The sequence below is a fragment of the Anabrus simplex genome, chromosome 1 (assembly GCF_040414725.1).
Source record: "Anabrus simplex isolate iqAnaSimp1 chromosome 1, ASM4041472v1, whole genome shotgun sequence".
Classification (NCBI taxonomy): Eukaryota; Metazoa; Arthropoda; class Insecta; order Orthoptera; family Tettigoniidae; genus Anabrus; species Anabrus simplex.
The window spans coordinates 31677654-31690705 of record NC_090265.1 but is presented as its reverse complement, the minus strand read 5'-3'; the positions used below and the strand labels follow the sequence as shown (position 1 = coordinate 31690705).

Sequence of the window (13052 nt, the reverse complement as noted above, 5' to 3'; positions counted from 1 at the left end):
CAACATTTTCCATTTACGCTACCTGTCCAGAGTACTTCGTGACGGAGCTGACACAAGACCAGTTCTGCCATATTCATAACCGTTTGGGATACCATTCCCCACGCCGCGTAGTAGCGCGTGATTTGTTCTGACTGCCCGGATTTTGGCTTGCGAAAATTTTGGATTTGATTTTTAAAAATGGTCGTTTTTTCATTCTATTTGGCTGCTTCCTTTACTTTTTTCAAACGATCAATTTCTGGGTTGTCTTCGAATTGTCTCTGTAGTCTTTTAACTTTATTATGGTTAGTCATCAGCTGTTATCGCAGTCTCAGAATTCTTGATCGTAGCCTCTAATGTCTGATTTTCTGACCTCTGCTGTCATTCTTACTCGTTAGAATATTGACTTCGATTGATACTATTTCCTGCGGTTGAAGAGCATGTTTCATCACAGATTTCTTCCGAAGAAATATCTTGTCGCTGTCTGGTCTTTCGTGGAGCTATTTTTCTGGTTTGAAGGTAATGGGGATAATTCGAAGACCGACTAGGCACGCTCTCTGGCTTCAATATATTTTTATTTTAGTTTTATTTTTTACCTCCATCTCTAAAATTGAGGCTTCAAACACGGGAATAATCGAATGAAATCCATTGATTACCCTTGGTTTATCCTTGCCTTGATATAGCGTTAAGCCAATTTGACCAAAGTTCTTTACTTGGGTGGATAACAGGAATCCTCACACCTGAAGAATTTGGATTTCCTGCTTTCATATACAGAGAAGAACACAACAATTAATCATTTTACAACCAGGGACACACACATAAATGCTTGATGCAAACGCACTGGAACACAATAACGTGGGTACGGAGATAAGTTGGGTGCGTTAGCTGGCGCCCCTAGCGGAGGTTCGTAACACTAAGAGCTCACGCTGAGAAGCACGTTAACCGCATAGCATAGAGCAGGCAGTATATAGGATTGAGACGGTGGTGGTATTTATACAACCAACCAGATCTTCAATTATCTTTGATTCTGTAACCGACACTTGCCGGTTATCGTTGCCATTGTTGTAACATTGTTATTGTTAATAATTTATTCTTGATAGTTAACATTGTTGTCTATTCCCATTTAAACTTATTATTAGTGTAAAATGACCCTCCGTAGGGTGTATCTAATAAATAAGTACATACCTCACGATACACTTGTTTCCTTCAGTGATGAGGCTCATTTCCATCTTTCGGGATCTGTAAATAAGCAGAATGTGCACTATTGGAGCCCTGTGAACGCCAGACTACTTCATGAGCGTCCCCTACATTCTCAACGTGCAACTGTTTGGTGTGCACTATTGCGAGTTAGAATGATTGGTCCAGGGCTTTTTGAAGAAAACGAACGAGCAGGGTCGGTAACTGCTGCCCATTGTATTCACATGATTCAGGAGTTTTTCCTACCAGCACTCAACAAGATGGATGTATATGGTCCCAGGAGGACGGTGCCACGGCACACACAGCGGTGTGCCAATGGCTGTTTTGCAGCAACACTTCCCAAGACGCCTATTCTCCTTGAGGGACCTGGTCTGCACGGTCGCCTGATTTAGCCCCCTGCGACTTTTTTATGAGGCTATCTAACACATTGTTTGCAACAATCGTCCCCAGACCTTGGCTAAGTGAAGAACAACATTTGTCAAGTCGTTACCGACATACCCATCGATATCCTGGAAAGAGTTGAATGAAACTTCCGAGTTTGATTAATACAGTTTATTGAGAATAATGAACGCCATCTGCTTGATAACATCTTTAAAACTGTGTAAACATAAAATGTAAATGTTGTACTTGATGCTGTTCAAATAATTAAATATGTATCTCAATTACTTATTTTCTAATTGAATTTCTAAATAAACGAGTTGTTCTGCCCCACCCTGTACAAGGAGATCTAATGTGACTCTCTGTTCGTGTTTCAGGAAGCTCAAGAAGCAACGCGAACGCCTGTGCCGCTATGTGTACCAACGGACGATCGGGCAGGAGTGCCTGGACGCCTACAACGCCACCTCGTCCAGCAGGCCACTGTGGGAGACAGGAGAGATGTTCCCGCCGTACGGAGACTACGACTCCGGCGCGGCGGTGGACTGGAACGGCTCGGTGCTCGGGAACATGACGGAGAATGTGACGGGCAGCACCTCGGCAACGGGCACTCCGCTTCCTGGTCCATCACCCGTGCTGCCGCCTTTCGAGCTGTGGCAGACGGTGCTGATCGCGCTCTGCCTCGGGATCTGTATCGTCCTCACGGTGGGCGGAAACATCCTCGTGCTGCTGGCCTTCATCGTGGACCGCACCATCCGCCAGCCCAGCAACTACTTCATCGCCTCGCTGGCCGCCACCGACATGCTCATCGGTAAACATCACCATCATTTGTTCTTGTTATCTCTCTAAACACAGAGAGGGTAACTGATAAATTCCTACTTCTCACATACTTGGACTTTTACATTTGATTTCATGTTGCTTGCAATTTTACCAAAAAATTGTGTAAACCTTTCTCCGCAATAGTATTTTATACAATCTTTCTGTTATTGGACAGTGAATTGTGATTTAGATCCATTTACGTGAGGAATACGTACTTACATCTTTCCAGCTTAAGTTATAAATATTCTATGCTAAAAGTGTTAACTACATCAAAAAAATAAATATGATCCACTAAAACTATAACTTTCACCACGATTGTACTTCACTTTTCGTCTCTCCGTTTTTCTCCTTTTTCTTATCACGTCACACAGTAGTTCGTGTACGGTACATCTGTCAGTTCAACATCTTTGTCTACTGTCAATAAATCAATCAATCAATCAATCAATCAATGAGTCAATCAATCAATCAATCTATCTATCTATCTATCTATCTATCTATCTATCTATCTATCAATCAAATATCGATCATCCATGATCTGCATTTAGAGCGGTCGCCCAGCTGGTAGATTCCCTATCAAATGTTTACCTAGCTTTTTCTTAAATATTTTCGATGAACTTGTAAATTTATCAAACGTTTACCTTGATAATTTATTCCAATCCCTTATTCCTCGTCCTATAAATGAATATTTGCCCCCAATCCGTCCTCATGAATGCCAACTTTATCTTAATATTATGACCTTTCCTAAAAGCCTCCGTGGTTCTGGCGGCAGCGCGTCGGCCTCCCACCGCTGGGTTCCGTGGTTCAAATCCCGGTCACTCTATGTGAGACTTGTGCTGGACAAAGCGGAGGCTGGACAGGATTCCTCCGGGTACTCAGGTTTTCCCTGTCATCTTTCATTCCAGCAGCACTGTCCAATATCATTTCATTTCATCTGTCAGTTATTACTGTAATCATTGCCCCAGAGGAGTGCGACAGGCTTCGGCAGCCGGCACAATTCCTATCCTCGCCGCTTCATTCATTCCATCCCTGACCCCGTTAATGACTGGAAAACAGCTTGCAGGTTTTCTATGATCCTTCCTACCTTTGAAAACTCCACTCAAGCTTATTCCACGGCAACTCACCACTGACAGCTCGAAATATACCACATAGCCGAGCATCTCATCTCTTTACTCCCAAGTCTTCCCAGCCTAACTCTACCTGCGGTCTTTCCAGAGACATATACGACCTCTTCTTTACATCCTTACTGCAACCCCTAAATACTCTCATAACCATGCGGAGATATCTGTAACCTTTTTTAACTACCTCGTTAATGTGATTATCCCATTGAAGATCATTCCTTATATTAACATATAGGTACTTACATTATTCCTCCATGAGATTCTATCATCCCATCAAGAGAATAATTACAGTTGAGAGGACTTTTCTCTTGGTGAATCCCACAACTTGATTTTTCATCCCATTGTCTGCTGCCCGTCTCATAACATTGTTTAAGACTCCAGCTCATTTACTACTCTATTCAATGTGGGACTAACTTCAGCCTCTAGTAAAGTTTCTACGTCTGTGGTACTGGTTGCTGGTACTTTATTGACAAATCCCGCAATATTTTCTTCTTCTGCTTCAATATTGCTGTAATTACCCGTGTTAAAGCTCTGGATTATTATTTCTGCATTCCTGATTAAATTACCCCATTCTTCTTGCAAGTTTTAATGACGTGTATTTTTAACTTGGGATTCCTCTTCATTAGAAGTTATATGAGACATCAAGAGAGCCAGATTTAAATTCTTCTGTCTCCTACTCATTCAGAAATAAAAGAAAGCAAAGCAAAGTCACCTCCGTACAGGCCATGAAGCCCCTTGGAGGAGTGGAAGGTAAAGGCTTCCACTATTGTTAACCTCGGCACGTGATGGGGTAGAATGGTTAGCTCTACGCCCGGCCGCCTTTGCCCCCAGAAATTAACCTGGTACTCATTTTTGGTGTAGGCTGTGTGAACCTCAGGGCCACATGCACCTCCGGAAGTGGAAATCTCGTTTTTTAGATTTTAATAATAATAATAATGTCATTTGCTTTACGTCCAACTAACTACTTTTATGGTTTTCGGAGACGCGAGGTGCCGGAATTTAGTCCCGCAGGAGTTCTTTTTACGTGCCAGTAAATCTACCGACACGGGCTGTCGTATTTGAGCACCTTCAAATGCCACCGGACTGAGCCAGGATCGAACCTGCCAAGTTGGGGTTAGAAGGCCAGCGCCTTAACCGTCTGAGCCACTCAGCCCGGCTCTTAAATTTTACGACTTCCTGACGGGGATTCGAACCCACGTCCTTCCGGGCGAACCTAGCACGCCTTTACCGCCTCGGCCAGGCAGCCCCTCGTTCAGAAATAACCAGAATGAAAATATAGTGCAGATTAACTCCTATGTTCCTTTTTAAAATAACAGCACGTACACTATTCGAACCCTGTTCCGGTTACTTGTTTGATATTGCTTAAGTACCTGGAAAGATTCCACGAATTGTAAAAAAACAACAGCAGACAAAAGCAGACGTGTTTGAACAGTTAACACTCACTGACACTCATAAACTGATCAACAATACTAACTAGATATGACGGTGAATGTCGCATTATTAAGAGAGAAAAGCAGTAAGTTTACAATCCCAAGCCAATTTTACTGTATCTTCTGCTGGCTAAAGATTTAGGGCGATACTCCGGAGATAAAAATTGATGTTTTGGTGATTTTGGTGACTTTTTTATGCCTGAAAATGAAAGGATTGAGTTTCTTTTTTCTTGTTACGAAGTTATTCCGCTGAATTCAAACAACTTCATCACTGTAATAATGCTTTGTTTGTCAATTGTAATTTTACATTTAAATCCCATTTTTCTCCCATAATATTCTGCAAATGTAACAAAATTTGTTTAGTATATGTATCACAGCTATATTAAGAAACCTGCGTATGGAATTTTCGATTGCAGAATTTTTTAAAGTAGTAGGGATTTTTAAGTTCAAAATTTTAGAACGTAAAACTACACAAAGTTTAGTACAGTACATCTCCTTATATGAATTATGATTAAAGAAATCGACACTTAGTGCTCTTGAAAGATGTATTATATACCTAATTACGAATTTACATTAACATGTTAATTAAATTTCATGAAAAAATGGAATTAAAAATTTCAAAAAATTATTTTGGAAAAACTATTATTTGTAGACCTATATGGAAGAAATGTTTGTGATATCTATACTTTTATGTAGGTGACATTTCCACGAAGTTTCGTGAAAATCCATGCATTAGGTAAAAATATACTTTTATCTCCGAAGTATCGCCTTAAGTAAGGGTAATGTTAAATTTAGCAGATTTCCATCCCGGTTTCCCTTGAACTGCCCGGAGTAATAACACAAAATTTTGATAGGGTATAGATTCACATCCGGTACATTTATTGATCTACTTTCTTGGTTCTACCAGTATTAGAAATCAAGATATGGACTTTTTAAGTCAAGTTCTTAATTTTTAAATTAATTTATTTCTAAAATATTTATGATCAAACTATGTGTGATATATCTACTATTGAAGATCCATATAAAAGCAATAATGTTGTTAATGAGATGTAAGCATTTCAGAGCTCTAGCTTAAGGGGACACTTCGGAGGTAAAATATATTTTTACCTAATGCATGGATTTACACAAAACTTTGTGGAAATGTCACCTACATAAAAGTAGATATATCACGAACACTTTTTTCATATACAATTAATTTTTTCCAATTTTTTTTCAAATTTTGTTTTCCATTTTTTCATGAAATTTAATGAATGTGTTAATGTAAATTCGTTACTACCTAGATAATACTTCTTTTAAAAGCACTACTTTTCGATTTTTCTGTATGTAATTTATATAAGGAGATATATTGTACTAAAATGTATGTAATTTTTATGTTCTAAAATTTTGGACTTAAAATCCCTACTACATGAAGAAATTCTGTAATCAAAAATTCCATACGCAGGTTTCTTAATATAGCTGTGATACATATACCATACAAATTGTGTTACATTTAGCAGAACATTGTGGGAGAAAAATTGGATTTAAATATAAAATTACAATTGGTCAACAAAGCATTATTACAGTGATAAATTGTTTGAATTCAGCGGAATAACTTCGTGACGAGGAAAAAGAAACTCAATCCATTCAATTTCAGTAGTAAAAAAATCACCAAAATCATCAAAATATCGATTTTTATTTCCGGAGTGTCGCCTTAAATAGTTTCCGAGAAAATGGGAAACATTCACAAAAAGTAGTTTTTAAGAAATCACACTTGAACGTATAATGCCACTTACAAAACTTCGATGCTACCATAATTCTTACCACAAATGCACCAGATAGGAAGTGAAATCATAGCAACCAATGTAGCTAGGATACTGCAGCAGGATGTTTACTATAAATCACAAATTACTGTCATCTATAGCATATAGTTCCTGAGATACCTTATCTTAACTGAAGAAGTGCTCAAGAGATGTGTTTCTTACTCATAATGATGAGTTGTAGATGTAGAATTTACCACGAATTACTCTAGTTTGGGTGCGACATTTTCAAAGTCATCTTCAGCTTTTTTAGACTCGCAAGAGAGTTTCGATTTACTCTGTAATCTAGTAGGCCTAGAGTAAAACGAAACGTCGAAATTGCGATCTAGCAGACAGATCGCGTCGCGGTAGCTGAGTCCATCCAATTATCACATATTATTAGGTTATTTCCAACACAGTCCTTGTACCAGTACATGGTCTCCTTGCGCATGCGCAGTACGAAAAATCCTTTCCAACACAGCCAAAATTGCGTTCATGTATCCATCCGTGTACTGCAGTCAGGCGTTCCAACTAAATCTTCGCATTGATCCCTGGCGGTCGGAACTAGTCCGCAGTCTAAAGCATGTACTGAGCCGTGCATTTCTGTGACATGCGCAGAAACACTGTATCGTTACCTCCTGCCGTACGCTGATTTCTTTGGAGTTCCTTAATCAGCAGTTTTTTATGCACATTGCGCGCTCTTCTCCAATTAATAAATTAATCAGCTGTTTGGTTACTGAGGTTAGGATGGAGAGTGACGACGATTTTTTACACTCTTCATCCAGTAAAGAAGAGGAGGTACTATTTTTCGCAAAAAAATAAAAAGAAATGAAAATTATTTAGGTGACGATAAATAAACATCTTTCTTTACTTATTTATGTATTGTGTTACGTTAGGCCTATAGTTTATGAAGGCACAAAAGGTACCAGGTGAAACAAAATATAATTGAAATACGAAGTATTTTTCAGAAGATACTTTTCCTCAGTATAATGAAAATGGGTTTTTCGAGCATTTTCGCATTAGCCGAGGAGTTGCTCAAGATATTACAAATCGATATGAAAGAAGTGAGCATCATAAAAGACATTACGGCCAATATGGGAAAATATCGGCATTACACCAAGTTAGTACAGTAATTGCGTTACTCCTATTCCTTGGAGTTCATGAACGAGAATCCATTCCAACACAACCCAATCGTGTATCAATCCCGGAACCGATACGAAGTCAGCGCATGCGTATAAAGAGGTATATGGATGGGTCCATGTACTGACAGCAAACTGCGTGTTGGAAAGAACCTATTATCAGGCTACAAATACAACAGAAATGGCATGCTACGTTCTGTTACAGACTCTATGTGCATATGAACTCAAAAACATAAAATAATAAATATATTTAAAATCTGCTAGACGAACCTTCTGTAGTAATGAAATGAAATGAAATGACGCATGGATTTTAGTGCTGGGAGTGTCCGAGGACGTCAGGTGCAGGTCTTTAGATTCGACGCCGGCAGGCGACCTGCGCGTCGTGATGAGGATGAAATGATGATTAAGACGACATTACACCCAGCCCCCGTGCCAGCGACATTAACCAATTATAGTTATTTCCCGCCCGGTAGGGAATCGAACCCGGGACCCCTGTGACTAAGGGCCAGTACGCTAACCATTTGGCCATGGAGCAGGACACCTGCTGAAGTGTGAACCTTAGACGTCAACACAAGGTACAGACAAATGAGAATCGGGCAGCGTATATAATTTAAGGAATGGAACTGTGCAATTTATTTATTAACCACACACTGTTCAGTCAAGCAATTTCGTTCACTTATACATGTGTCTTGGTTATATTTCTTTACCCACTTTAGTATTTATATTTGTCTTACTTAATCAGTTTACCCTCCAGGGTTGGATTTTCCCTCGGACTCAGCGAGGGATCCCACCTCTATCGCCTCAAAGGCACTGTCCTGGAGCGTGAGACATTGGGATGGGGGATACAACTGAGGAGAACGACCAGTACATCGCCCATGCTGCCTCATCTGATATGCTGAACAGGGGCCTTGTGGGGGGAATGGGAAGACTGGAAGGGATAGGCAAGGAAGTGGAAAGGAAGCGACCGTGGCCTTAAGTTAGGTACCATCCCGGCATTTTCCTGGAGGAGAAGAGGCAAACCACGGAAAACCACTTCCAGAATGGCTGAGGTGGGAATCGAACCCGCATCTACTCATTTGACCTCCCGAGGCTGAGTGGACCCCATTCCAGCCCTCGTACCACTTTTCAAATTTTTTGGCAGAACTGGGAGTCGAACCCGGGCCTCTGGGGGTGGCAGCTAATCACACAGACCACAACACCACAGAGACGGACGTATTATATTTTTTTAAATATAAAGTCCTTGGTTTCTGTGTGGAGAATTTTGAGATGTTGATTCGGATTGAATAAATTATTGTTATGAGGTGTTGTAAGTGTAAAGTGAGAGAAAATATTAAGTTAACACGGTATCTCGAATTAAATTTAGTTCAATTTATTTAATAATTTCTATTTATTATTCGGTAATCGGCCAACTAGGAACGACGATAAATTTCATTACATTCCGACGTTTATTTAATTTCCGATTGATCCAGTACGTTTTCATGAGCTTGCTGTGTCGAACACGGCGTTTAGCCGACCACTTTGTACCAGTTGACCATTTCTCATCTCGGGAAGTTCCAGCAGTCACAATGCTAATTCTGAAAAGGTCTCGTTTGTGCCGTCATACGGTCATCGACCCACATCTTCGGGGTCTTTCTTGACATTAAGTTAGCAGGGAATGCGTGTTTTTGAGTCGAAATTGTTAAAAATGCGTTTTGTCCATGGACAGTCGTCCATCCGTCGTAGGTGACCGTAGAGGCGAGCCCTGCGTTTGCGCAATGTGTCCGTGATCTTCTCTATCTTAGAGTAGATTTCTTGCCTGGATTTTCTTATGCAGATCCCGTATTTTGTAGTTTGGGCCAAGTATGTGAGAATATTTATATCTCTCTTTTTTTGTTCGAACTTAGCGAGAGCACATTTCCGACGCATTCTGACGCATAGAGAGATATTATTAGTACTTTTACTTTTACATTTCTGAACTGGTAATGAAGTTAATATTTTTCAAGGCTTTATTGTGTAGGTAGTTCCTCTTTTTGTGTGTATATGAATATTTGTCTTGAGCATTAATGTTATTTTGTTGGCTTAGTATTTTAAGTAAAATTTTACACTACCATATTAATGAATAATAGCCGGCCCCGCGGTGTAGTGGCAGCGTGCCTGCCTCTTACCCGGAGGCCCCGGGTTCGATTTCCAGCCAGGTCAGGGATTTTTACCTGCATCTGAGGGCTGGTTCGAGGTCCACTCAGCCTACGTGATTACAATTGAGGAGCTATCTGATGGTGAGGTAGCGGCCCCGGTATAGAAACCCAAGAATAACGGCCGAGAGGATCCGTTGTACTGATCACACGACACCTCGTATTCTGCAGTCCTTCAGGATGGGCAGCGGTCGCTTGGTAGGCCATGGACTTTCGGGGCTGTTGCATCATGGGGTTTGGTTTGGTATTAATGAATAATAATATATGTATCGTTAGGAGTTAAGTGTAAGATAGCGCTAGGAGCCCTAACTTCACCACGGATAATAAAGGCTTTTAACTACCTATTTCTATTGTATTTGTACGCTGAACATGTCTTCGAAAAAGGTCGAAACCTGAGTACCTGAACTGGAGTAATTCGTGGTAAAAACTTAATCTAAAACCCATCATTTTGAAAACAATTACCACTCATATATAATTTTTAAATCAGTAAATGTATATAACAGAAACTCAAAACATTGCGTTACTTTGTTTCAGGTACAGTGTCGATGCCCTTCTACACTGTATACGTTCTGATGGGCTACTGGGACCTGGGGCCAATCCTGTGTGACCTCTGGCTGTCCGTGGACTATACGGTGTGTCTGGTCTCGCAGTACACCGTCCTCCTCATCACCATCGACCGCTTCTGTTCGGTGAAGATAGCTGCCAAGTATCGCAGCTGGCGGACCAAAAACCGCGTCATTTGGATGGTTACTATTACCTGGATCATCCCAGCACTGCTCTTCTTTATCAGCATCTTCGGGTGGGAGCACTTCATCGGCTATAGGGATCTCCTGCCTGGTCAGTGTGCCGTGCAGTTCCTGAAGGATCCGGTATTCAACACCGCCCTCATCATCGGCTACTACTGGACAACGTTGGTGGTACTCTTCGTGTTATACGGTGGGATATACAAGACAGCATATGACATGCAGAAGAAGAGCGAGGCTAAACAGCGCAAAATGCAGTCCATGGTGGCGTTAAGCGCTGGTGCGATGTCGGGGATGGCGGGTCGAGCTGCAGGCATCGGAATATCCAAGACACAGAGCACACTCCTAAGTCAAGACAAGCCCAAGACTCTACCAGCCCCTGCCACGGGAGGAACACAACCCGCTACTGCTCCCTCAGCTGGACTTACTGTAGCATCAGCAACAGCAAACAGTGGTCCCGGGTCAGGGGATTCAGGTTCTAGTCAAAAGACATCGTCACAGAAGAACAGCACCACAACAACTACTACAACAACGACAGCGGAGACCACGAGTTTCTCGGAAAGACGAGGTACTCTCCCTGTCACTACAAACGCTGTCACCGTCATTGAGGGGGAGCGTTCGAGCAGTCCAGCGTTCGAATCTGACGAGGACAGCACGGCGGCGCCACCGCAACAAGTATGGGGAAGGAAGAGGCCATCACTGGTAGGGTTGGTAGCGCAGTCAGGGGCACTCCAAGCTCTGAACCGAGTAAACGGATCCATCCCCGTGAAGTTGCCCGAGCCGCCAGGGTCAAGGCGGTCACTAACTCCGACCACACCCAGCTCTGAGCTTCAAGGACCTACCGCACCCTTACCACAAATCCCTGAGCAGTCCCTGCTAGACACAGACAATCCTATAGTGGAATCTCCAGCTGTTGCAGAACTGTGCAGCAGTACCCTCACCCCCATAGTGACTACCACTCTGGCTGCGCCTAGTCAAGCTATAATTCCCCCTCCAGAGCAGTTTCAGAGTAGCCCTCCAGTATCAGAGAGTCCACCTTCGACCTCAGAGCGGCCCAAGACTCTATTTACTATGACTTACGATATATTAGTTGGTTTGGATGGCGCTGATCTTCGCTTTATGGATGAAAGTTCAGTTATAGTCCCCTCCCCTATCTTCGAAAGTCCACCTTCGTCCCTGAGCATGGCTAATGCTTCCACTACAGCTCCTCCTTCTCCCATTCATACGATGACGTCTTCTGCTGTAGCTACAGGGATAGGAAATACCTCGCTCCTGCAAGCCGCTTTAATGCGAGCTGCCGCGCAACAGTCAGCTTCGGTGACTGCACCGCCACCAGCCAAGCCACCACCTCAAAGTCTGCCTATCACCAAAGTGAACACAGAGGTGACTCTTACCACCGAGGACTCCAACAGACCGGTCACCAGTGTTGTACCTCCATCTGCTCCGGAAACTACGGAGATATCAACAGTCGATCCAGTTGAACGAACCACAGTAGCCACCAACACAACCCCAACGACTACCACGTCTAATTCACTAGGACAAGGAAACCCCACTACTGACGCCCATGAAGCAACATCAAAATGTTCTCTCAGTAGGAAGGGATCCGGAAATCAAGAAGGAGGAGGTTCAAGGAAAGAATTTGTAAAAACCATCGGAAAACGTCTTAAGGTCAAGAAAATAAAAAAAGAGATTGGAGCTGGAATTGGGAGACAGAAATCCAAGTCAGAGAACAGAGCTCGCAAGGCGTTCCGCACCATCTCCTTCATCCTGGGCGCGTTTGTGGCCTGCTGGACGCCGTACCACATCCTGGCACTGGTCGAGGGTTTCTGCGCCACTCCTCCCTGTACTAACGAACACTTGTTTATGTTCTCCTATTTCCTGTGTTACGCGAACAGCCCCATGAACCCGTTCTGCTACGCCCTGGCCAACCAGCAGTTCAAGAAGACGTTCACTCGCATTCTGAAAGGAGATCTACATATGACGTGAATAATAAAACATTTCTCATAACGATCTATCTGCCAAAACAAAATAATGATGTTAGCCATAAGAGAAGCGTTGGCTGCTTGCTAGAGTCAATCATTTACTTTATAAGTCACTATGTGAACAATCAAAAACCACGGAGGAGGATATTTATGACCCCGTTGAAGCAGATTACCTTCCTCTGTTACAATGAGGTCTATACTTCTTAATTTGAGAAATTTGAAACTTTCTTCTTTAATATGAGGTACGGAGTATTCGATCGTAGCTGTAAAATGGAAAATTATATTTATGTCGTTTGTTTTTGTTTTGTTCTTCTAACAAAGCTGTAT

At 42.1% G+C, this 13052-nt stretch overlaps 1 protein-coding gene across 1 annotated transcript in view; it reads left to right on the top strand.

Annotated features, from left to right (window-relative positions):
- The window catches only part of mAChR-B (muscarinic acetylcholine receptor), a 34816-nt gene extending 22087 nt beyond the window's left edge, over positions 1–12729 (top strand). The window contains exons 2-3 of the mRNA XM_067144729.2: positions 1929–2359; positions 10535–12729. Of these exons, the coding sequence (XP_067000830.1) occupies positions 1929–2359; positions 10535–12729 (2626 nt within the window). The remainder of the gene's footprint in view (positions 1–1928; positions 2360–10534) is intronic.
- The last annotated feature ends 323 nt before the right edge of the window (positions 12730–13052 follow it).